The following is a 26,132-nucleotide window of genomic DNA, read 5'->3' on the forward strand; positions in this document are numbered from 1 at the left end:
TCTTGCCATGAACAATGACCTCGAGGTTTGAAAATAAGTGAAGCAAGGCTATTATATTGGGCATCTGATTAGAGCGACAACATGAATGAAGCAATGCTTGATTGAGGAAGGGGCACTAGTCAATGGGAGCGGCAACAATGACGACGGCGACCACCACAACATCAACATCAACATGGACATAAACACGAACCCAAACCCGAAAATGAACCTCAACATCAACATATGAAGATGAATATATCAACACGAACATCAACATATCGACACGAGCACGAGCACGAGCACGAACATGAACTTCATGACCATGAACACGAGCGCGAACATGAACTTCATGACCACGAGCACAAGCACGAACATGATCATGCGCATGAACATGAACATGAGCACAAACACAAACACAAACATATCAACATATCAACATCAACATCAACATCAACATCAACATCAACATCAACATATCAACACACGAACACAAACACGAACACGAACACAAACACAAACACGAACACAAACATATCAACATATAAGCACATGAACATATAAGCACATCGACACATCAACAACGAGAACAATAACAAGAGCAAGAGCAATGGCAAACGCTGAAACCCGTAAAAAAATATGCTATGGTTGAATAAGAGGAAGGAGATATTTGGTGGGCGAGCCCCCCCCCCCCCCCTCCCCCCGCCCCCCAAAAGATCGACAAAGCAAAGCAACATCTATGTATATACATAATAATGATGGACTTGTGTGTGTGTGTGTGTGTGTGTATGTGTATGAAAAGTAGCAAGTAAGTATTCACATAATACATATGTACATACAGAATGGGGTGTGTGTGTGTGTGTGTGTGTGTGTGTGTGTTTGTTGGGAACTTGGGTGATGCAAGGAGTCGCGAGTTGTTTGGTTCAATTACACAAGAACCTGCATCAGATTTCTACACCCAAAAAACCCTTTTCTTCTTCTCCATCTTCTTCTTCATCATCATCATCAACACGCTCTCATGGTCCCCCTCAATCGTGTCTCTGATGATGGAAGCCCCCCCTTCTCCTCCAACCACATCTTCTCCTGTGATGATCCACCCGCCTCCATCCAATGACACCAGTATCTCCAATTGCACCTCAGCAGCAGCAACAACAATCACAATCACAACAACAACAACATCATCATCATCATCATCATCATCATCATTGCTTGCTCAAGATGCAATCAGTAATGCTAATTGTAAAGAGGCAGTGGCCCCGGCTCCTCAGAGTATTGTGGTGGCGCTACGAATCCGTCCCCTCACTGCATCCGAACACAAGCAAGGCTGCAAAGATTGCATCGGCGTTATCCCAGGTGAACCCCAGGTATATATAATATGTATATCGAACCCCAATCATATGTAATAATTAGTGTCATCCCTCAAATTTTGAGTAAAGTCATGCATTAATTATGGCGGAGGCCCGAGGAATCTGAAACTCTTTTCTATTCTTATTATTATGTAAATAAACGAATTTTTGCCACTGGGAATGATCGAAAATTTAAGTTTCCCGCTAAGAAATCACCTTAATATTGCAGGGGGTATCTGACTGGACACAAGGAGTTTTAGACATTCTTCAAACTCATGGTTGATCCCACTTTACGTAGGCTAGAACCTAATGTTAATATGAGCTTCTATGAGGCGAGATAGAGCATATAAGCTTGCAATGCGCAGTGGGTGTCAGGGGTTCCGAGCAAATGGGCAAGACAGGACTTTGAGAACTTGAGCCTTGCAAGTCGATGAATTGGCAAAACAAACTAGCAACTCCAAATCAGTTAGAAAACAATCTAAAAGACAATAAAAATAATATGGGTTTTATTGAATTGATGCGATGGGTACACCAATACCAAAAAGGATGTCAAATTGTTAGACATAATAATCTACGGATAGAATCCATCGAGAGACCAATAACACAATTGCTACTTAATCTCACATTGTCACATATGAAATTCAAGAACTTATGCCTTGCTAGAGCAAAAAGATAAATTGGCAAACAAGATAGAAATCCATGACTGAATACAAAAATACCTAAAACAAGGAGTAGTAGATGGGTTTTGTTGAATAGAATCAATTGATAGACCAATGACACAAGAGACACTCTTTGTCACATCGGTGCACATGAAGATTCGGGAAATTAAGTGTTGTCTGCAACAAATGGATGAGTTGGCAAACAATAGTGATCCAAGCTCACATTCAAAAATACCTAAAATACAAGGAAAAATAGATTGCTTTTTCCAAACAGAATACTTTGGGGAGACCAATATCATTGGAGGCATTAAATCTCACATTGACAAGTAAAAATGTGAACTTAAGCCTTGTTTACAGCAAAAAGATGAAGTGGTAAACAATATACAGATCTATGTATCACATACAAAAACCTTAAAAGGCGAGAAATAGTAGATGGGGTTTGTCAAAAAGACAAAGATCTTTCTGCTCTAGCCAAGGCGAAGCTCATGGATTTTCATTTCTGCTAATCTGAAAATTGAGTGCCTCATGTATTATTGGTCTCCCCTCAAATTTTATTTGGCAAAACCCATCTACTATTCCTTATCTTTTAGGAATTTGTGTGCATGATCATGAATCACTACTTACTTGCTTCAGGTTCTGATCAATTGTTTAGTATGCGTGTGTATTTTCAATATGAAAAATGTCTTTGAATTGACAGGTATCTTGCTTTATTCATTTGCAGGTTCAACTAGGCTCAAACTTCTTTACATTTGACCATGTGTACAGTAGCATCAGCTCGTCATCGTCAACAATTTATAATGAGTGTGTGGTTCCACTTGTTGATGCACTATTTCAGGGGTACAATGCTACTGTGCTTGCATATGGACAGGTTGTGTCAAAAATGCTCCTGATCAAGTTGATATTTTTTCTGTTTTTGAAATTAAATGTTCTAGCAAGGTGCCGAAATAGAAAACTCGTTAATGTCATAGAGTTAGACACTCTTTGGAACTAGTGGAACTTATGTATGACCTCTTTTACAGATCCCTCAAGTTTAGAAAGATTATTCTATATACCATTTCCCTGTTATGTCACTACAAGTGATGGCCTCTTGGTGCAACAAATATCTAATCATCCATCATGCTATGCATGGGCTAGATATAGGGCTGATATGGTCACATATACAAAATTGCTATATCTCCCATGATGTTTTGATTCGTTTTGAATTTAGCAGTCCTAATTTTACAATTTTCATTTTATGTATTTCTTTTCTAAGGTTGCCCTTGGCATATGTAGACAGGATCTGGGAAAACCTATACCATGGGAACTGGATTTGCAATTGGAGGTTGCACAGATGGGATCACACCTCGTGTAATGGAAACTCTCTTTGAGAAGATTCAGAACATGAAACAAGGGGTGGATTTGCAGCTGAGAGTATCATTTATTGAGGTATCATATCAACTACATGACTAGAATTTAAGATTTTGATTTATTTAAAACAACTAATTTTCTGTATAGAAGAAACTGATTTCAATTTCATTAAAAAAATTCATGAAACTATTCCAAACAAGTAACTATATATATTTTAGGAAGCATACTTAGGAATATCACATGATATCTCTTGTTGTTCTGTTAGAAGAGACAAAAAATATAGCTCTAAACAACAATATAGAGAATGAAATGCATGTCCACTATAAAAAGCAACTTAAAAGAAAGACATTTATAACGTTTTTTAAGAGGTCAGAATGACCTATAAGACCAAACAAGAGATTACGAAACGTTGTCTCGTATTTGTGAACAACAAACCAAAATAAATGTAACTAAGTTAAAATCAAATAGAAATAGAACTAAGACTTGACTAGAGAATCCTGTCATCTATACATGTAAGATTCTAAAGGTAGATATATTGTAATCGAAAGATCTTGAGCATAGATTGATCCAGAATGGAGAGGTCTCCGAAGTGAGGGAAGCACCTGTGATGTCAGGAGATAATGACCTTTATCTGTTGATAAGGGTTGTGAATCGTGATCCACGAGGCTGCGGCCTACGTGCAAGAAAAATTGCTGTTGCCCGACCTATTGTAACCCCTTTGCAATGTTCTGGCTCGGAGCCCGTTTGTGTTGCCCTTGATTGTCTTGTAGCATGAGTAGGATTAATGGGGCTTAAGAAAGTTGTGATTGCTCTTTATTGATGAGCTTGTGTGGCTGTATTGCTGTCCTTTAACAACGTCTCCATGTGTCTCTTGAACTTTTAGCAAGAAATGCCTTTAGCAATGTTGGCCCTCATATTCCATTACCTTGCATAGTGGGCCAAATCCTTGCTCAAAGAGGCAATGGTATCTCTCTCTTATTTCATAAAAAACAGTACAATAACAAACAATGTTCTCCATATTCCACTCCTTGATGACACAATTGGCAAATTCGTCCTTCTTGAGGCATTCATGCATATCTACCTACCTCTAATTGAGGAAGTTCTGGCAATTGCTCTGTCAGGCTGCACAGTGCATAGAATAGATGTATGTCCATATAAGCGGGCCTGATGATGAATCCATCCTCTGATGTGTGTAAAAAGTGTTTATAGTGGGCCATCTTCCTACCAAGAGATTTTGTTGGTCTGATCCTATTATTTTGTTTTCCAAGTTGATAATATCGGTTCGGATCAGTCTATTCTTTTCCACTTTGATCATGCTTACATGGGGGCAATCCAAGCTATATTGGAGTGGGGAGAGTATGTTTATGTTAATGCCTCGTGATTCCAACCATTGTTGGGTTTCAGCACACTAGCAATGTATATCTCCATGTTCGGCCTAAGTGCCAACCTGAGTACAGTTGTTTAGGGAGATCCCAAAGCCATTGGATATTGATAACTGAATGGAATAATGCTTCCATGATTATTGGAGCTGCTCCCATCGCTGCCTGGATTATACTATGGGACACTGATGCTTTGCTTCTTATCATGTGGGTAATATTCAAGACTAAACTTCTCTTAAAATGAGGAATGCTTTAATATATCGAAATCGTTTGAGTTATTTACTTTGTTAAGACTTAGTCCCTAGGTTTTTAGTCCATAGAGAAGAGTGGGGTAACATGTGTATTAATAGCCACAATTTCGTTCATGGCTCTTGGAACTGCAAATATGCACAATGTCTTTCAAGGACACCAATGGCTGCATGTCCACAAGAAAGTAGAGCACAAGCTGACGTCTGTATGAGAACTGATGGCCTGTGACTGTTACTCCCAGGTACACGTAGGATCATGTCTATGCCACCTTTTCCTCTCCCAAGAATAATTCTGGTTCTGATCTTGTTACCCATGCTTGAGTGGTGTTAAACACCATCACCTTGAGTGATTTTATCAACATACAATAATGTTTGTATGACGATACACGTTAAATATTACTTTGCGCCGAGTGGTTCTATCTATGTTTATTGACAAACCTTTTCTATGTAGAAAATACCTTTAAGGCATTCAGATGTCTCTGTAGTCCCTCTGGAGTGTCGGAGTTCAGCACAATATCATCAGAATATAGTAATATTTGTATGCTGATACCTGCTAGGCATGCTCCTGAAGCGCTGAATCTCTCTATGTAGTGTGATACCTCATCTATATAGAGTCCATAGAGAGGGCATCCTTGTTTTAGTCCAATTGTACTAGCCACAGCCTCTGAAAGCCTATTGGGAGATCACATCTTTCATGATAAGGCTTCATACAGTGCATAGATTCCTCATTGCATATGTATAGGGCTACCGTGGGCTTCTTGTCATTGCATTAGCCGAGTGTGGCACAATATTGAAGGCTTTTCAGAAATCCAGAAAACAGCAATAGATCCTCTTACGATGGGTCTCCTAATGTACAGATCAAGACGAAAATCATAAGCAGTTCATAATCGAGGGTTCGGGACGGGGTGGCGAACATGCCTTCGATAAGGGTTTGGCAGTTCATAATCGAGAGTTCGGGATGGGGTGGAAATTTGAGTATGACACTCACATTACCATGCCTGTCTAACAAGTCATCATATTTCTCGTGAATTACCTTATAAGTTGAGTACTACATTTTCATTGCATACATTGCATATCTTCATGTTTGTGTGATGATTCCAGGATGCTATCTCAACACTTAGCTTGTGTGAGAGAGTTCAAAGAAGTGTTAAGGCTCTCCGAGAGCCAAGGGTCATGGGTGTACTTATGTGATTGGATACTTTTTGGCATTTTTTCTTTGTATTGGGGTCAATAGGGTTAATACATGCCAAGCCTTCATGACAAATACATGCCACTCCTGCTCAACCAATATTACTTATAGTGTGGGGCCATATAGATTTTATGATATAGCCATCAATAGCTTCATGTTTGCAAGTTTCAGTGAGAAATATTATATCTGCATTGTTAGCTATATCACGTAATTCCAAGCCTTTATTCCATGGATATCCTCGACAATTCCAAAATGTGATTTTCAAAATTGAGGCAGTCTCATTGGTCACACTTGCTATGGATTTTGAGCTCCATTTTTAGTTGCATAGGCTTCTTTGATCTCATCGTCCAAGACCTATCTAATTCAAAAGTGAACACTCCTTTCGTGACAAGTCAAGGGCCATACAAATAGTTCTTAGTAGAACATTCAAAATTGGCGACCCTAGATTGGGCAATTGCAACATGTATGCGTAGGGCCACCTCTAGTATCCCTTGAACCCAAGGTGCTTCCCTAGCTCCAAAGGCCTCTTTGTCTTGGATTGACCATGTTGGAAGTCTTTGAAAGGCAGAGCTTTCAGTACATTTAAGCTCACAATATTAGGTGCTTAGCTAATAGGGATATCTGTTATCTTAGGCAGTTTTACTAATCTCGTTATACTTATTTTAGTTTGTTGTTCTTGAAGATAAGACAACATCGTAAGATGCAATCTCTTGTTCAGTCTCAGTCCATTTTAGTCTCTTAAAAAACTGCAATATATATTGTCTTTCTTTTTCATTTTAAAATTTGAAGTCCTGAATAAGCTTTCTTATAATTTATAAAGGTATATATACGGGAGTAATGTTTGCATCTGTCTCATTTCTGAAGATATTATTATACTCTAGTGTGTATATTATTTTAGATCATATCTGTCTTCATAGCAGATTTACATTCTAGCATCAAACTTGACTATTACAGATCTTAAAGGAAGAGGTTCATGACCTACTTGATCCAAATGCTTCAGTTATGAGCCGGTCAGAAACTTCAAATGGGTTAGGTTTTTTCATGGGAAGTTACAAGAATGCATCGACCATTAAGCCTTCCATACAAATTCGTGAGACTACCAATGGGGATATTATGCTCTCAGGTGTTAGGGAAATTGAGGTAAGAAATCTTCAGGAAATGTCTTTATGCTTGCAACAAGGAGCACTTTGCCGTGCAACAGGGAGCACAAACATGAACCCATGCTCTAGGTGATCCCCCTTATTATTATTATGATTATTTTTGTAATAAAGTTATATTACAAATGGAAACCATGTTCCATGTTAACGTTGAACTGTTAAAAAAAAGATTTAAACCTTTATTATTTCAATCAATAAATGATGTCTACAAGTTAATATTGGGCTTCATATTCAAGGTTTTATAGATATATCATTTGTGGTTGCTATATAATGTGGATTGAAATTGGACCCAAGAACAATTGGATGGACCATATTCTTTGTAGTGTGAATTGATCTTGTTATTTATAGGAAATAGCATGGCATGGGTTTCTCTTTGTAGCAGTCCATTCATGGTAGAATTAACAGTGAATTGCCTTTTCTAAACAGAAAATTGATCTTTCGAAGACAAAAGCTACAATATACCTAACTTGAGAATCTCAGATGTGCCAAAAACCAGATTCCCTCATTTCTTTTCTTTTCATGTTATTTACTTTTATATTTATTGTGTAATCTTTATTTTATTTTGATTTGTTCTCAAAGACGAGACAACACTTAAGATGTAATCTCTTATTTGGTCTTATAGGCCATTTTGGCCTCTTAAAAGACATTAATATTTCTTTCTTTCTTCTTTCTACTAATGCTACAAGACAATCAAGGGCTACACAAATGGGCTCCCAACCAGGTCATAACAAAGGGGTTACAATAGATCGGGAATAGCAATTTGTCGTGCACGTAGGCCCCGCACCCATGGACCATGACCTCACCACCTTGTCATCGACAGATAAAGGCCATTATCTCTCGCCATCGCAGTTGCGTCCTTTGTTTCGGAGACCTCTCCATTCTGGATCGACCTATGCTAGAGAACTTTCGAAGAAAAAAGTTATAATATATCTAACGTGAGAACCTTACATGTGCTGAAAACCTGATTCTTTAGTATCTTTTTATCTTACTTACTTTTATATTTACTTTGTAATATTTATTTTATTTTGATTTGTTGTTCTCAAAGACGAGACAACGCTTAAGATGTAATCTCTTGTTTGGTCTTATAGGCCATGTTCGCCTCTTAAAAGATGTTTATAACTCTAACTCTTTCTTTTTCAAAGTTTTCATTTGTCATCGTCCTCATTTCCTAGCTGTACTCTACATTATGGTCATACCAACAACAATATAATTTGTGAAGAATGGTCGTACAAAATCTTGAGGAATTTAAATCATTATGCATACTGTTCTAACTTCTTATTAGGAAAATACCATCTCTCATACAATTATTCCTTGATTGGGTATAGATTGTTTCTTTTTCTTGATGATAATTCTTGATGTCAATGTACCCTTTTGGTTTGTATGTACAGTCGGTCACATGCAATATTTACTGTAACATTGGAGCAGAGAAAAAAAATCGATATAGATCTTAAGGAAATTAACACGAAAGTAGACAATATTGAGGATTTTCTGTGTGCTAAGCTACACTTGGTTGATTTGGCTGGGTCAGAGAGAGCTAAACGAACTGGTGCAGATGGATTACGTTTTAAAGAAGGTTTGGTTGTTGTCCTCTTTTAAGACTATCTTCTTTGTCTTCATATTTGTTACTTTACAAGGAAGTCCCTTGTTTATTTAGGAGTCCATATAAACAAAGGCTTGCTAGCGCTTGGAAATGTTATCAGTGCATTGGGTGATGAACGGAAGCGCAAAGAGGGTGGTCATATTCCATATCGGGATAGTAAACTAACACGACTACTTCAGGAAATTATTTTCTGCATTGACGAAACTTAAGTTTTCCTACATTGATTCCTATTTGTATGTTAATTATCTTTTTGTTAAAGAGCTAGTCTGTTTAATGAAAACCAAAGATAAGCTGGAAAATAGTGTCAGTTCCTAGAGCTCATTGAAATATTAAGAGTTGAACCAAATTATTGCTGTTGGATAGACTTGTTACACTTATATGGAGTGAAGATTGGGGACCATACCTCCACAATATAGAAGGATGTAAAAGGCTGGAATTGCTACTAGTTCCTGAGCAAAATTAATGTGACATCAGATTGCTAGAGGTGAGATGGGAGAAGTCACAAAGGCACCTTTAGAGTTATGACTTAGATACAATGGATATGGGAACTAATCAAGCACCAATATCCATGTTTATTCTCAAAGACAAGACAATATTTTAAGATGTAACCTCTCATTTGGTCTCATGGATAATTTTGCCTCTTCAACAATATTAGTATATCTTTCTTTCTTTGCCCATCTATGCATTGACCAGATCACGGTGATTCCAAATGTAATTTGTTGGTATGCCCAACTGAATTTCGGTTTAAAGTACATGGCTTATGTATAAATGTTCTCCCACTATTTGAATGTACATTGACTGCCTATATTTAGTCATGAATCTTCTGTCAAAGATAAATAGAGTAATCAGTAAGTTTAGATTAGCCGTAGAGAGAACTTGGATTAATTTGAGAGTATGATATCTCATAAATTCCCACAATTAGGGGCTCACCGAGAATTGGTATGTACATGTCTCATAACTCCCCAATCACCATTTATAAATCGTCTTATTTGCCATTTTAATCATCCATCTGTGTGATGTGAGCTGTCGCAGTGAGGAAATAATTTGAGTGACAAACTCATTTGAAGAATTAAAGACCTGCTACTACTGTACTCTAGTATTTGAGAAAGTACACGAAACTATCTGAGAATCAGAATCAGTGCATAACTCTGCCCCCTTGATGAGATCTTGAGATTTGGCCACCTACTTGGAAGATAGGTTTAGATGAGGAGAGCTCTTTTCCCCAGGTCCCTGGACCAATATAGTTGAAATGATTACTTTGATCCATCTCATATTGTGATGCTGCATGCATATGTCTCACTGTCAGCGTGCTAAAACTAATATTTAATATGTTAAATACTGCAGGACTCTCTTGGAGGAAATAGCAAGACTGTAATGATTGGTATCTTCTAAATCTTCTGTATCAAAGCATGCTCAATTATTCCATTTGGAGAAATGTTTGGTAATCTGGAATAGGCATTTAGCAAATAGAAGAAACTTCTAGCTCCAATATTACACACACACAACGTTTTTCACAACAGTAACTACATTCAAAAAACATTTTCCCATAAGAATAAAATCATGTGTTATTGTTTGAAAGTTAATTAATCTACAAAACTGGATCCTAACACATATTCTGTGACCTCCAAAATTTGATGAAATACACTTTATTGAAAATGATTTGTTTGAGCTCTACTAGTTCTTATAAAACAATGTTCTGCACAGCTTGTGTCAGCCCAGCAGATACGAATGCTGAGGAGACCTTAAATACTTTGAAGTATGCTAACCGTGCTCGCAACATTCAGAATAAGCCGATTGTAGACTACCCTTCTCTTTTTCACAAGCTCTCTTTGGATAATGGAAGAAATCTGTGGAAGATCTCTGAATCCATAAAAAATGGTATATCCTTCTAAATTGATTGATAATACTCTGCAGGTTAATCGTGACCCCATTGCTGCAGAGATGCAGAGGATGAGGCAACAAATAGAACTATTACAAGCAGAGTTGGTGTGTGCACGTGCAGATGGCAATTCTACTCTAGACTCTCAGGTTAGATTTATATAGAAAGAAAGAAAGCTATATTAATGTCCTGAAAATAGCCTAAAAGACCAAACAAGAGATTAATCTTACAATGATGTTTAAGAATCCATATACCTAAGAACTTAAGATTTTAAACTTAGATACACTGAAACTATCATTTTTGAAAATCACAAACATGGAATTTCTGAAGAGAGGGAAGCACCTTTGGTGCTTAGTAATGATGGCATGTATTTGTCACTGACAAGGTTGATGAGGCTTTGGTCCTTATATTTAGTTGTATTTATTTTTGTTTGTTGCTCTCAAAGATGAGACAAAAGTTTAAGATGTAATCTCTTGTTTGGTCTTATAGGTCACTTTGGCCTCTATAATTGTACTTTGTTCTTTCTTAGCCAGCTTGACCATATGAAAGTTTGGACTAGTGTTTTTTGACCTTGTCTGTAGCTATTGTTTTAATTTATATAAAAGGGATCTATATACTGTAGCTATTGTTTTAATTTGTTGGTCTCAAAGATGAGACAAGAGTTTAAGATGTAATCTCTTGTTTGGTCTTATAGGTCACTTTGGCTTCTATAATTGTACTTTGTTCTTTCTTAGCCAGCTTGACCATATGAAAGTTTGGACTAGTGTTTTTTTTTACCTTGTCTGTAGCTATTGTTTTAATTTATATAAAAGGGATCCATATACTGTGACATCTCTTTCTTTTAATTGATATATTCTCAGACATTAAAGTGTATATTCTTTATGAAATATTTATTATCTTTGATTGGAAAACAGAGAATTGCATGGTTGGATGCAAGTAATGCAGAATTGCAAAGAGAATTGCAAGACTCTCAGGCAGCTTATGAACTTCTATCTCAACACATTTTAAAAACTCAGGTATAACTCAATATCCAATGAAATGTTTTTGCAGAATATTGAGGCTTAATATGGTAGTGTATTCTTAAACTAGAGGATAACACTGGCTTCAAGATATACTATGAGATTCAATTACTTGAGTATTTAGTCTTTTTTCTCTAATGGTGATTGGAAGTCATGTTTATTCTCTGTTCATGCATTGTTTTGGTCGTATTATTGTCCTCCAACAACTTTGCTGTGCCCCTGTACTCTGTTTTCTGTGATATTTGTCTAATTTCTGCGTTTTCATGTTTGTCTAGTCCTGTCTGCCTAATCTTTGACCTAACCTATGACCTAATCTCTGCGTTTCTACAATGTTATCTTAATCTTGTAACAAATCTTTGAATCCCTCCCCGCTGACGTTTGCATTCTTAACCTAACAAATCACGAGGAAAACATGCTGCAAGTGCTTGATGCAAGAAAGCAATGCAAATGGGATATATATAGAGATGGTAACCTCATTATTATACAGCAGAGAACCGCATGATGGTGTATGGCCTCTGAGATATTACGCATGCCTACATGGAACTGTGATGGCTTTGTAAGGACAAATGTTGGGTATTTTGAATATACCTTCAAGTACATAGATATTTCTATGTATACAGACCCATCAATGCATTGCTAGTAAACTCCCTGATGCACAAGGATATAGATGGCAGTCGATATGTCGTCCCCAACCACGGATACCAAGACGTAGTAGATGCTCCAGAGGAGTTGCTGTGTTTTAACTTACTTTCTGATCCTGGCCTAGCCATTCCTGTCACTATGCTTTGTAGTTGCTTAAAACCAAGTAATAATTATGGAAAAACTCTGGAATACCTCTTGAGTTTTTATTTATTTCACAATGCACCTAGGCTTTCCTCATATTCCCAAATACACCTAGGCTTTCCTCATATTCCCAAATACACCTGGTCAACCCCAAAAAATAGAAAAGAGGATGAATTGACCTTGTAATTACTCAAGTGGCTCAATTAATTGATTGAGATGGGGTTAACCAAGAACATTAGGCAAATTACGAAAAGTTGGGTGTATTTGGTGAAATAAAGAAAACCTTGGGTATTTTAGAGTTTTTCCATGTACTTGTTACCTATGATTCTCATATAAACATATTTTAGAACAGAAGATGTCATGTCTATAGTTGCCATGATTCTCAAATTTAATGTTTTCAACCATGGAAATGATAAACTTTATGGATACAATTGTTTAAAGATTGAACGAGACAAACTGCTCCTGAAGCTGGAATATATTGAGAATGGGAAGAATATTCAAGATTTGGATAGTTTAATTGATAATCAGGTTTTTTTTCATTTCAATTTGAGGAAAATGTACAATGTTTTTGGATATTTCAATGTGGATACTGTTCTTAGGAGTTATGATTGTCATTTACAGGATGTTGGCATCCTGAAATCACAACTAGCACGGATACAAGAATTGGAGGGAAAGTTGCAACAATTGCAACGATCTCAACATGATGACAATAATCACTTGAGTAATCAGGAGTTGTGTATGGATGTATTACAAGAAAACCTACTAGTTTCTCCCACTTGCATGGATCTTGGAAGCAGGAATCCTGAGCCATTGAAAGTCAGCAATCTCCAAACTTCAGGTAAAAAATCACAACACAGGATTTTTTTATTCGATTCAGAGATGACAGATTTTAAAATTCACATAAGTTGAAAAATCATGACATACGAATTTTTATATTCCATTCAAACATGATATTGTTTCCATGCATTAAAGTATTTAAAACAAGTTTGATGACTCTCTTCCTCTTCAATAGAAATGAGACCTCATCCCAAAGTATAAGTAAGTCGATCAAAAACTCTATGGATCTCTAGCATATTTTATATTGCTATGAGTTAATATAGTTTATTGCTACCAAGTCCTCTCATATTTCATCACACAGTCATCATGAGAGGATGACCTTTAGTCTCAAAGAGCAATGCATCCAGTGGTGAGATGGCATCTTTATTCTCACAAAAATATATTGTGTATCCAAAAGTGTTTTGAAGAAAGATATAAATTGAGTATCCAAAAATATATCTTTCCTTGTGATACATACTGCGTACACACCTCAAATTCTAGCTTTTAATTTGTTTCTAGGTGGTCTATCATATTTATGGCGAGATACACTTATTTCAATTCTATACATTTTTTAAACTGCCTTGGTCTCATATATATTTTGGGCCTTTTATAAATGATAACATTATTTTCTTTCGTTCAATTTGTAATATGTGAACCTGAAATGCCAAAGATACCCGTTTAATGTTTTTCTTTTGATTGAAAGAGCCTTTGTCTGTCTACAATCAACTTACAATCCACCAAAAGTAGGCTCTATGAGAACGGCCTATTTGTCTTGAGAATGTGCAGATAGTTTATATTGCTTCTAGTCTTTCATATCGTTCACTTTCATTTGATGATTCTTTTTTAAAAAAAAATCTAAATTTTTTACAAAAACTGTCTAACCTTTGTTAATGTAAAGTTTTTGTGGATGAGGAGGCGGAGACAATTGCAAAAGAATGGGAGCACACTGTCTTACAAGATACCTTAGGCAAAGAGCTTCAACAGCTGAATAAATGCCTGGAACAGAAAGAGGTTATAAATTTGCTAGTAAACACTCTAATTGAATGATAGTAATGCCAATATACAAGTTTAAATCATGATTAATGTACATGCTGCAACAACAGGCAGAGATGCAAACATTTTTGAAGTCTGATGCAAAGTCATTAAGATATCATTTTGAAAGGAAACTTTTGGAACTTGAAGAGGAGAAAAAAACATTTCAAGTAAGTTATTTTCTGAAGACTCAGAAACCTATGTAGATAAACATTTCATGTGGTCTTTTTTGAACCCATGTAATTCCTCATGCATTAAGAAACAAGTTCATGTCCTGTACTATAGAGGGAGCGGGATGCTTTATTGGTTGAAATGGAGAATTTAGTCAGCATGACCGATGAACAAGCTCAAAAGATGAAGGAAATGTATGCACAAAAATTGAAAACTTTAGAGTCTCAGGTGCCTTCTTTCAGACATTTTTTTTTTCAGTATCTCTATTGCTGCATGTACTAACTGTAACTTACAGATAGCAGAACTTAAAAAAAATCAAGAAAGTCATGCCCAACTGTTAAGGCAGAAGCAAAGAAGTGATGATGCAGCCAAGCACCTCCAGGAAGAAATTCAAAGAATGAAGACACAACGGGTACTAGAGTCAAATATATGTAGATTACTGAATATTTCAACCAAATCATCAACGTAAGGAACTTAATGATCTATATGTTCTATCAAAGGTTAACTTGATGCACAGGATCAAACAAGAAGCAGATACTTTTCGAATTTGGAAAGCTACTCGTGAAAGAGAACTGTTTCAAGTAAGTGAGTTTTTAGTGAAGACATATATTTGATGTGGAATTAATTATTCTTTGTTTGCATTAAGGTAATAAAAAAAGAGTGGAAAGCGTAAGCAATTGTTTAATTTCCATCCATTACGTTCTTCAGGAAGTCTTTACTTATGGCCTTCTGAATGGCAAAATAATATAGTATAAGTGACATGCTGTATTGAATTTTCATAAAATGGCATTCTTGGGCGTAAATAAAATTCAGTGATTTTCGATTTAGAAATCTCTCTCTTCTCAATGACGTTCATTACCTATACATGCATACTAAGTTCTTCAGATATATGACACACAAAGTATACTCTACTGTTATGTGAAACCACATCCTATGATGGAAAACTTGAAGACTCTCCTACCACTTATATCTGCTGAATGGCAGAAGTTATGATTCTTGTGAGAAAATTAATTAGCAAGCAAGGGCTATAAGGCTACATTGCTTTTTTTTTTAGAGATCAACCACTTAGGGGAATGTGAGTAATTTTGAGGTTTATAATTGATCTTGTTATAGAAATTTTGTTTCCAAACAATATGTTCTCAAATTACATCCTACTGTTTAGCTCAAGAAAGAAGGGCGTCGCAATGAGTTTGAGATGAAAAAGCTACACACACTAAATCAACGTCAAAAGATGGTATACCTGATGTCAAAATATATTATTGATTTTATTTAATCTAATGTAATGCTAAATTTTGTGATCTTGCATTTGAAATTTCTTAATAGGTACTACAAAGGAAAACGGAAGAAGCTGCTGCAGCTACTCGGCGGTTGAAAGAGCTGCTTGGAGTTCGGAAACATATCGTCAGAGGAAGCTCGTGTCAAGGTAACCAGTAAATAATGTAGAATAGTATATTTTGTAACAAGATAACATTTTATGTTTGCACCTTTGTGTTTCTTTCTGCAGTTTAATAACTTGTAAATAATTCTGCATCTTCGCTTGTCTGCTTCTTGATGCAACATGTCAATGGAATGGCCACAAAAATCTTGCCAAAGAATGATCAGATTAAAGTACAATTAAATTATATGTTGTAGTAAAGGCCTAGAAAATAAAAATTGTCTTTTGCAGGAACTGCAGCTTCTGATGGCAGTTTTACACAGGTTAAGAATTATTTTGTGCTTTCTGTAGTTTCCCTCAAATTCATGCATTGAGAAAAAAGGCCCAAATTAAAGTCATTAGAAATTTTTCAGATTAATGAGAGGGAATTACAACAGTGGCTTAATCACGAGTTGGAGGTTGCAGTGAGGATAAACGAAGTGAGGACAGCATACGAGAAACAAAGAGACACGTAAGAAACTTAGGAATTCCTATGTTAATGTTACACTGGGATTTCTTGAAGACATGTTTGCAATCGCCCCAATATTTCAGGAGTGCTTCAATAGCCAAAGAACTTGAAGAGTTGAGAAAAGTGGACTCAATTGAAAGTGATCAAGTTTGTGAAGCAACTTCAAATGATGGAAGTGACATGTAAGATACCAATATTATCAAGCACATTACCAAGTTACAGATATCTAAATAGTGAATAATTTATACTTCTTGGTTAGGAGGTCATGAATCTCTCACAAACCTCTAGCGTAGTGCATAGTAATCATTTGTTCAGAAGAGATCCCAAGATCGCGTCACATATAACATTTATAATATTTATTTGCCTTTCCAAACTTGGTTTGATACGAAACTAGATTGATGATGGTTAATTAGTTACTTCCAATCATGTTATTTGAGATATGCAAAGAGGCTATACAAAAGAACACATGGAACATAGAAACTTCCAATGGCCAGGGACATTGGCAGAAGTATTTGTGTGCTTTATGCAATGTTATATGTGTATGTGAAGTAAAATAGCATTATGGAAACAATCATATTATGACCACGTTTCCTTTAAATATCTTCAAATCATCAGAAAAGGAAACATATTTTCCTCTCATGCCATTGACATAATAATTATTCGTGTAAGTTATCATAGCAAACCAAATCTAAAAAATCATCTTCATGGCGAAGAACAACAGAAAGAGTTTGTCTAGCTTTCATAGTTTTGTCACCCTATTTTTTCTCCAAAATATAATGATTACTATTTCTATGCTTTTCAACAATTAGACCTTGTCTTTTCTTGGAGGAAAGGGGAGAAAGAAAGAAAGAAATATTAACGTCTTTTAAGAGGCCAAAATGGCCTATATGACCAAACAAGAGATTACATCTTAAGTGTTGTCTCGTCTTTGAGAACAACAAATCAAAATATAAATAAATATTACTCAGTAAATACAAAAGTAAACAAGATAAAAAGAGACGAGGGAATCTGGTTTTCGGCACATGTGAGATTCTCAAGCTATATATGGTAACTTTTGACTTCGAAAGATCTCTAGCATAGGTCGATCCAGAATGGAGAGGTCGTCGAAGCGAAAGAAAGAAATATTAACGTCTTTTAAGGGATCAAAATGACCTATAAGACCAAATCAGAGACTACATCTTAAAATGATCTAATTGAAACAAAAAACATAATTTGAATGCAAGTTTTCCCATGATATCTTTTAGTTTCCCTTGAATACAAAATTTCCCGTGTTTTCCATGATATAAGATATGTCTTTTATTTTCAGGAAGCCTTCCTCCACTGCTGCAAGTGCACGGCAGCACAGGATTTATTTTCTAGAGAGCTTGCTTAATGCATCTTCTAGTGCACTTGTAGATATGGCAGCAGAATTGTCAGATGCAGAAGAACAGGAGCATGCGTTCACAGACCAATCAAGGTGGCAGAATTTTCAGAGCTTGAATGAGGCGAAATTGCTCCTTCAGCATACATTTAATGCTGCAGCAACTGCAAGGTTTTCCTTTTTTCCCTTTTCCCTAACACATTCATTGTATTTTAGAATTTGTTATATCCATTAGTCAACAGTATTAGTGTTATTTATACTCAAATGAATGATACAGAGGATTCGTAAAGTAGTCAGAAGAAAATAACTATTTTGGAGAAGAGATAAAGAGAGAGAAAAAAACTGTAACTAAGTAAAAAATTAGATAAAAATTAAATTGACTAAAGATCAGTTACCTATACATTTAAAATTTTCAAGTTTGGATAGATTGTAATTTCTATCTTTGAAAGATCTCTAGCATAGGTCAATCGAGAATGCAGAGATCTCCTAAGCAAGGGAATTACCTACGATGGCAGAAGATAATGTAAAGAGTGGTGAGGTTGTGGTCCATGAGGCAGGGGTTTCCATGCATAAGAAATTTCTATTGCCTAATCTATTGTAATTATTTTGCAATGTCCTTGTTGGAGGTCCACTTATGTAGCCCTTAATTGAACTGTAGCATGAGTAAGAGTGATGGGGCTAAAGAAAGTTGTGACTGCTCTTTGTTGATGAGCTTGTGTGGTTGTATTGTTGTCCTTCAACAACTTCTCCCTGTGTCTCTGGAGCTCTAGCTTGGACAGCGCCGACCACCAATGGTCCTCATAAAAAAGCCTTGCTTAAAGAGGCAATGGTATCACCCTCTTATTTCATAAAAAGTTGTGCTGTAGCAAACTTACCGCTCTTTATATTCCACTGCTTCATGAAACATTCAAAAGATTCTTTCTTCTAGAGGGGTGTGTGCATATTGGCCTCACTCAATCTGTAACTAATGTAAAATGGTTCATAGCTGTCCTATTGCACTATACAGTGCATTGATGTATGTCCAGATAAGAGGACGTGATGATCCGTCTTCCAAAAAAAGTGTCTTATAGTGGGCCATCTGCTTACTGATCCATGTTGTTCTGTTATCCAATTTGATAATATCACTCTGTATCACTCTAGTTTTTTCGATTTTGGTCATTTTTAAATGGGGACCAGTCCAAACTATCGTGGAATGGGGTTAGTGCATTTATGCTTATGCCATGTCACTTGAACCATTATTGGGTTTCAGCATTCAACAATGGTTATCCTCGTGTTCAGCAAGTTGTTTTGATGACATAAATGCCAATCTTTAGTACCTTTGTTTAGGGAGCTCCCAAAGCCATTGGATACCGGTCACTGAAAGGAATAATGCCTCGATGATTATTGGGGCTGCTCGCATCTCTGCCTGAATTATATCTTGGGGCCCAAAAGAAAGAAATATACCTTAACATTTTGAAAAGACCATAATTACCTGTGGTTCCAAACAAAGCAATGACTATTCATGTTAACTCATCAATGTGAGTAACGATAGAAAAAACACAAAGGAAAATTCTCTTCATACGCTAGCCTCATGTAACAAAATATCTTGAAATGTAATCATGAATCATTAATAACCAACAATCAGGTTCTGTGCCTGTTTGTTGAATTGAAATTACTGGCCTCGTAAAAGAGGGGCTTATAATTGGCCATTTTTTGCCCTAGTGCACTTTTCAGTTGATCCAATTTCTTCTCTGTCCAGTTTGATGTTTTGTCCTAATGCCTTTATTTTTCTCTAAGTTGGTCGTACCCATAAATGGACAATCAAGGTTATGCTGAAATAATGAGAGCGCATCCATATCCATGTACGTAATGCCAGCGTTTGATTTATGAATACCACCACTAATTGGTTTCACCTTCTGCTAGTTGCATGGATGAGGGAAGAGCAAACTGTGGACAGCAATCTCCATACGATTCCCAAGTTCGGCAAGTCATTTCTTGAAAAATGTGCCTATTTGAATATTAGACTCCAACTCAGTTCTATATATGTCGTGGTACTCATGTTTTGCTCCTCATCATGCAATCAATTGTCATAACTAATGGACTTTTGATGTCTCAGGAAGAGGGAAAAATGATATTCATGTGCACCATTCCTGAAAATCTAGCAACTGTGACCATTTCATTATGAAGTGGAAATAAACTCATTATCAGAGTAACGTAACAAGGAAACATATCCTTTAGTTTGGAGGGATGGTCCAGATACCAGAGTTAGTTCTCCACCCTATTTTTTCTAGTCTGGTAATATTAGTGTAAAGTTCAAATGAGACTTTAGTTCTGCTCGAGATGTTCATTTGCTAATCCTTGACTTATGTAGGAGCAGTAAGAACATTTCTTAGGGTCTGAGGGTAGATTGCCCTTTTATTTCAATTTACATGCAAGAACTGTACAATAGCTGCCTTAGTTACTTTTGTACTAAGAGTTTTTTGTTGTAACAATTTTATTACCTAGTTGGCTGCACATTAGGGAGTCGGCCACATTGTATGAACCTACCCTTTGACAATTACAGATATGCATATTGCACGCAGACTGAGAGTGCAGGCCTTTAAAACAGATATGCCAACAGGAACCCTAATGACTGGAACACAAAATTAGCACGAACACCCACAAGATGTTTATTAAACCAGCCATATGACAAAACACAACCAGATTTCGTTCATCATGCAAGCATCTTTCAATTATGACTTCATTAACTTCAATACCCAGGCCAGGATATTTGTAGTTGAGAATTCTCCAAACTCTTCAATTATCATGTTAAAAACTAAATGATCTGCAAAAGATTCTTACTATATTATGATGTTATCTTGAGAAAAGGTGTGAGCTGCATGAGGTGAGGCTTGAAAACAAGGAGCTGAAAAACAAAATGAATGCATTCAAAGAGTTGCTTAAACAGAGAGATATTTGCAAACGAGAATTGGAGTGCAGGCAGAACAGTTTGAGGGAACAAGCTGTATCCATGGCGCTTCTGACTTCTACCAAAGTATCAATCCTTTGTACCAAAATTCAAATCTTCTTGATGCTGATGCATATTTATATGTATATATTTGAAATATTTTTCCTTCATGCCTGGATATGGTATTTTAAAATTAGGCTGCACAACAATTCACATGGACTCTTCATACAGTAAATCTAACACTATTTTTTCCAAACAAAATTAGATCTTTCCAAAGGTGTTCTACTTATATAGATGTAGTAAAAATTTAGATGGTTTTAGGGGAGGCATGTGAAGCGTTGTTTCACCTTGGTGTTCTTGTTAATTGATTGCTTAGAAATCATCTGCTGACAACGATCTGAAGAACAGAATCGAGGAACTTTCGGTTGAATTGAGTCACATACAAACTCAAGCATCCAATCGATTAGGTCCCACAAATGACAGTTATTTCAAAAGTAGCTCCAGAGTAAGCGCATTCCCAGAAATTCTCAGCAAGGCATGTGCTTACTGAAACCTCAGATCATATGATATTTTCGTCTACAGTCTCTTTGCTGTAGTTTTGTTTTTTGTGTAAGTGACATTCGAGAATGCAGGTGGTGTCTACAGGACAAGGATCCTGTATGAAACAGGATTCAAACAGAAGTGTAAGGTTGTCAAGATGGAGATGGAGCCAACAATGGTGGATGTTGCACTTGAGATGGTGGCAAAAAGCAGAACCACCACCAGAATGGATTAAGCATCCACATATTTCACATGCAACTGCCCATGAATCTGACCAATGTCATCTCTTGTAAAAGCTAAATATTCTTCTTCTTTTTGTCAATTGTAAGTTATTTGATCATCGGTGGTGCCTCTTGTGTCGTCTTCTCCTTGTGTTTTCTTCACCTAGCTATAAATTCTGTTTCTTAACTGGATGAAGAGTTCAGAATGATGAATCAATGAGCCAACTGACAAAGAAGCTTTTGATTGATTTCATTGTAGATCCTTGGTTTACACCGAAGACGAAATCGGTTTTTCCTTTGTAATTTTGAGGAGGCTTTCAAGTCAATATGTTATGGTGATGATTCTTTTATAATAGGATGCCTTTGCTGTTTATATTGCATTAATCCACTTTTTGCGATAATTTATAGATCTATTTGTAGCTCAATGTGGATTTGATTTCTCAAATTATCTTCATGTGCGCACAAATCTTGTGCGTATGTATAATCACATGTTTTAAGAGCCACAAACTTTTTGCGACAAAAATTTAGTGTTTCTTGGAATTTGCATATACTTAATGTAACATATTGCACAGAATACATCTGCTTTAAGGTTCATTTCATTAGGGGAGAAAGAATTGACAAAATAGGCATATTTTTGTGGAATGTAACAAGATTATTCATGTAGTTTATAAGTCCAAACTAATTAACTTTACGTTTTGTTTTGGATAATAAACCCATGTACTTGTTTTGGATCACTAAACCTAGGTCCATTTTGATTAAGAATTTTGGAAAATCTCATGGAGAACCATTAGTCTCTTGAGAACCATATATTTCAAGGATTTGTATAAAATTTTACAAAATTGAGTCGATGGTTTAAGATCATTATGAAATTGTATAATGTTAAAGTGCCACATTTTGGTGAAAATAATGTTCTTCCTAGAACAATCCACCAAACGGTATAAAGCCTAGGAAATCATTTTATGGAATTTCCTAATCTAACATCTTATTCATGTATCTTGCATGCAATATTAAGAACCAGTAATTCAACACCAAAATATACCCATGAATAAAGAGGTTGGAGCCTTTCCTTGAACTCAATGTGAGTTTAATAGCATGCCTATTGGGCCAAGCTCTTGCTTTGTTTTACATTCACTTGGATTTGAAGCAAATAGCTACTTTTGTTCGGGGTCACATTTCATTATACCCTTTCCCTCATTACCTTGTTGCATTGCTTGTGTGTCTCTATTGTGTGGGCCATCCTAACATATCTTCAAGAATCACTTTTAAAAAGCCAAGCATTTGAATATGCTATGATTGTTTGTTGGATGTCCATGTTTTTGCGCTAGCTTACGTGTAACAGGCTATTTTGAAATATTAGAATCTACATCTTGGAATCTCAAGAATGGGGGTACTTTTGAAGGCTCTATTCAATTCATACAAATCCTAACATTTGAAAGCTAGGATTCACATTTACTTTTAAAGCTTTACGCAAAATATTTTCAAAGATTGATAGGAAATCATTCTAGTTTCTTTCGGGTTCCAAAACCTCTTAAGGTTATCGAAGAATATATGTCTTGACATTTATAATTGTAATCATTATACCATGGCATAACAGCAAACATTTTATAATTAATTTCTCTCTCCACATCCATGGGAACATGAAGGTTTCGAGTGTGCTCAATTTGTTCTCTTTTCGAACTTGGATATCAAATGACATTTATAACCAGCAAACATTAATTCATTGATTTCTATTGCCTTCGGGATAGTTGGGTTGGACAGCATGCATAAAATTGATTGATCATTAGTGTAGAGCATAGTTTGCTTTAGGAACTTTATGCTCTTTATGGTTTCGGATAAAACTTTAATTTAATAACCTATCAAACTTTATGTTTGAGTTGGCGCCAAAGAGCATTGCCACTAGGTGGTGTAGTTACTTTTCACAGTGAAAGAATAGGAGCTCCTATATTTTTACTGGGTTTTCCTTGGAGAGGCATTTTATGCGTCCGGAAAGGTATATTGTTGCTCTTCCCCCTCCCTCTTTCCTTTTGTCTAAACTTCTACATGGTTTTAGTACTATGGTCCTTGTGCATCTAGCATTTCATTCAATTCAAGCAAGTTTGAGTTGATGTTCGCACATGAACATTTCACACAAATAACAAAATGCATCAAATGAAATATGGAAGTGTAACAAATCAATAGAAATCTACAACATGTTAACAATTTTGATTACAAGCTATATGTCAACTAATGTAATCCACTACATATTTAGTGAATATAAAAATCAATAAAATTTTATAAGAATTTGTCGGTTTCAATTAGAATAAAAAGATGAACAAGTACATCTAGTATTTATTCATTAGTTCCTTTTGTCCAACATCTTCTATCTTTATTATTTTCATTGTCTTCTGCACTCTTATAGTGTCTAGCATTAATTAATATTTGTTTATTCCTCCCTTGAATTCTTGGATAGGTAGTTTATATTGTAGAATCGACATCATGAAAAAAGATAGAACAAATGATAGAAACCACACTGGGAAGGCTAACACGTTATTACAACAAACAAACAGGTTTTAATGTCCACAACAGAACAAATACGATAATTGAGAAACCCCAAGTTTGATCTTTACCACAACCTTGACCTCATCCCATAAATTGATTTGTTCTCTTTTGGACATTAAAATTTGTTTGTTTGTCGTAAGAATGTGTTAGCCTTCCCAATGTGGTTTCTATCATTTGTTTCTTCATTTGTTCTATCTTCTCCTTGTCATTTATACAAACCCTTATCACATGGACATGATACTATTACTAATTCACAATCACCAATATTTTTTAAGCTCATAGTGAAGGATATCAAGGATTACTTGGTGTTGTTGCACATGTTTGTGCCACTGTAGTTTGTGGATCTTTATAGATCCTTAGTGGGCTCATTGTGTCATAAGAATAAAACTGGTTGATAAATGAGCTACATAAGAAATAATGGGTTGATGGAAAACACATTTTGTCAACAAGGTATCCAAAAAAGTGTATGCAACTAAGTAGCGTCATATATTTATTGTACCTTTGAACACCTGCAGTAACTAGCCAAAGTTTTACGTTTAATGTTAGAGGTAGCTACTAATGTAAACATATGGTAAGGATAATATAGATAATTAGATAAGAGAGGAGAGATAGAAAGAAGGGCGTCGATCCACCCGACCACCCCCGATTGAAGGGATCGAGACAGACTCGAGCCTCGATCGACGTCCCATACCACCATTGTGGCATCAAGTCGTACCTAGTACTGGCATGCTCACTACAAGAGTTGATCCACCACAAGGACAAAGTCTCGATATAGTCGATAATGTGTCAAATGAGCGTAGTTAGGCCTCATATTTATAGCCAAACCTAAGGCCCACGGGCAAAGTTCACACTTTGCCTTAATGGGTTGTCTCAATCTCAAGGAAGTAATTCTTCCCTTCTTTACACTCTCGTTTAACCCTCACACTTTATCCACGTGTAAAGAATACTACGGTATAATGTTACCACGGGATATTATATGGTCATGCCCGTAACATTTAATCATAGAAGTCTTTAATAGTGTTGGGTTAATATGCATCTATGTCCATAGCTCATAATTGTGAAATTTACACAATATTTCTATCTGAATGAGAATGAGATCATTCCTATATCATTTGCCTCATCAGAAGATGAAGAACATGCACAGTTACATCCTACTAAGGGAATTCACAAGGATGCACTTGGTAGTAAATGGAGGGAGGAGGGCTTAGATGACACACATATGCAAGCTTAATTAATAGAGAAAGTTGTGAGCAACTGACTTGTCTAAAAAGTGCAAATCCTTTCTCTGACTTATCAGCCATAAAGCCCTCCCAATTGGTAAACAACTACAACTGAGAGGCAAAGATGGTGCTTGTAAGAGCTGCAACTATGATTCATAGTCAATTGGACATTGATTATGGTCTTGCACATATACAAATATGATTTAGGAAAGAATTATACACATTCTAGTGGCATGCAACATGGAAGGCTCGATTTCATTTGGTTATGCTATATGGTGGTCTCTACAAAAAAGGCGTGGATGTGTGGAGCACATGACTCCTCCTTAGCCCTCATAGTGCACATAACCCACTAGACATGGATAATGCTTGCATGTACACAATTTTGGGGATCACGAAATCTACGAAAAGCATGGTTAACTATGGCATCAATCGGTATGTGGAACATTTGGAAATACCGATGTCTCAAATAGTACTCAGGATAAACACACACAATTGCAAATGTCATCACAACTATATGGATTGATCTAGTGGTATCCTTGCATGTACAATTCGAAAACCTACAAGGAGATTCAGAGTCTCAAGAGTTGGCATGGGCACAATTTATCTCCCTTTTGGAATCCACACCATTGGTGGACTTCATGTTAGGACATCCGAAATGGTGCTTCCAGCTGCCTCACTGGCGCTACCCCCCTTTGCTAGCACCCATATTGTTTTCAATGATATCAATGTCTAGTTGCATTCAAAAGCTTGCTAGTTGTGTCTTGATGCTTATTGAAAAATAACAGGTTTTGTCAGGCAGTTGTTTATTGTTATGTGGACAACGATTGCCCACCTTTCTTTTAT

The 26,132-nt window shown here is 36.2% G+C and overlaps 1 protein-coding gene across 13 annotated transcripts; it reads left to right on the forward strand.

Annotated features, from left to right (window-relative positions):
• Positions 1-956: 956 nt before the first annotated feature.
• LOC147854368 (kinesin-like protein KIN-4A) lies at positions 957-21,942 on the forward strand. Of its 13 annotated transcripts, none has more exons than XM_087331284.1 (26): positions 958-1,340; positions 2,703-2,849; positions 3,254-3,406; positions 7,099-7,373; positions 8,690-8,874; positions 8,956-9,077; positions 10,243-10,282; positions 10,606-10,697; positions 10,816-10,929; positions 11,695-11,796; positions 13,024-13,110; positions 13,204-13,420; positions 14,297-14,409; positions 14,502-14,600; positions 14,716-14,829; positions 14,897-15,013; positions 15,102-15,182; positions 15,764-15,835; positions 15,925-16,024; positions 16,268-16,299; positions 16,390-16,487; positions 16,568-16,666; positions 17,791-18,015; positions 20,692-20,857; positions 21,147-21,305; positions 21,416-21,650. In XM_087331284.1, the coding sequence occupies exons 1-26, from the start codon at positions 1,020-1,022 to the stop codon at positions 21,431-21,433; spliced, it is 3,348 nt and encodes a 1,115-aa protein (XP_087187410.1). In that variant the 5' UTR covers positions 958-1,019; the 3' UTR covers positions 21,434-21,650. The 13 variants fall into 13 exon arrangements, with proteins under 13 accessions (XP_087187416.1, XP_087187418.1, XP_087187410.1 ...); XM_087331280.1 differs by having other exon boundaries at positions 960-1,340; positions 16,277-16,299; positions 21,403-21,942; XM_087331279.1 differs by having other exon boundaries at positions 962-1,340; positions 21,403-21,942.
• Positions 21,943-26,132: the final 4,190 nt, after the last annotated feature.

The sequence above is a fragment of the Azolla caroliniana genome, unplaced genomic scaffold, assembly GCF_043228905.1.
Source record: "Azolla caroliniana isolate FFs.n. ecotype wild unplaced genomic scaffold, voAzoCaro1.0.p SCAF_15, whole genome shotgun sequence".
NCBI lineage: Eukaryota > Viridiplantae > Streptophyta > Polypodiopsida > Salviniales > Salviniaceae > Azolla > Azolla caroliniana.

Excerpts from the sequence above, each read along its gene's own strand:
- LOC147854368 (XM_087331279.1), top strand. The coding sequence starts at position 1,020 with ATGATGGAAGCCCCCCCTTCTCCTCCAACCACATCTTCTCCTGTGATG. Across the intron at positions 13,111-13,203 it reads ATAGTTTAATTGATAATCAG|GATGTTGGCATCCTGAAATC; the intron begins GTTTTTTTTCAT and ends TGTCATTTACAG. Across the intron at positions 16,300-16,389 it reads CTGATGGCAGTTTTACACAG|ATTAATGAGAGGGAATTACA; the intron begins GTTAAGAATTAT and ends GAAATTTTTCAG.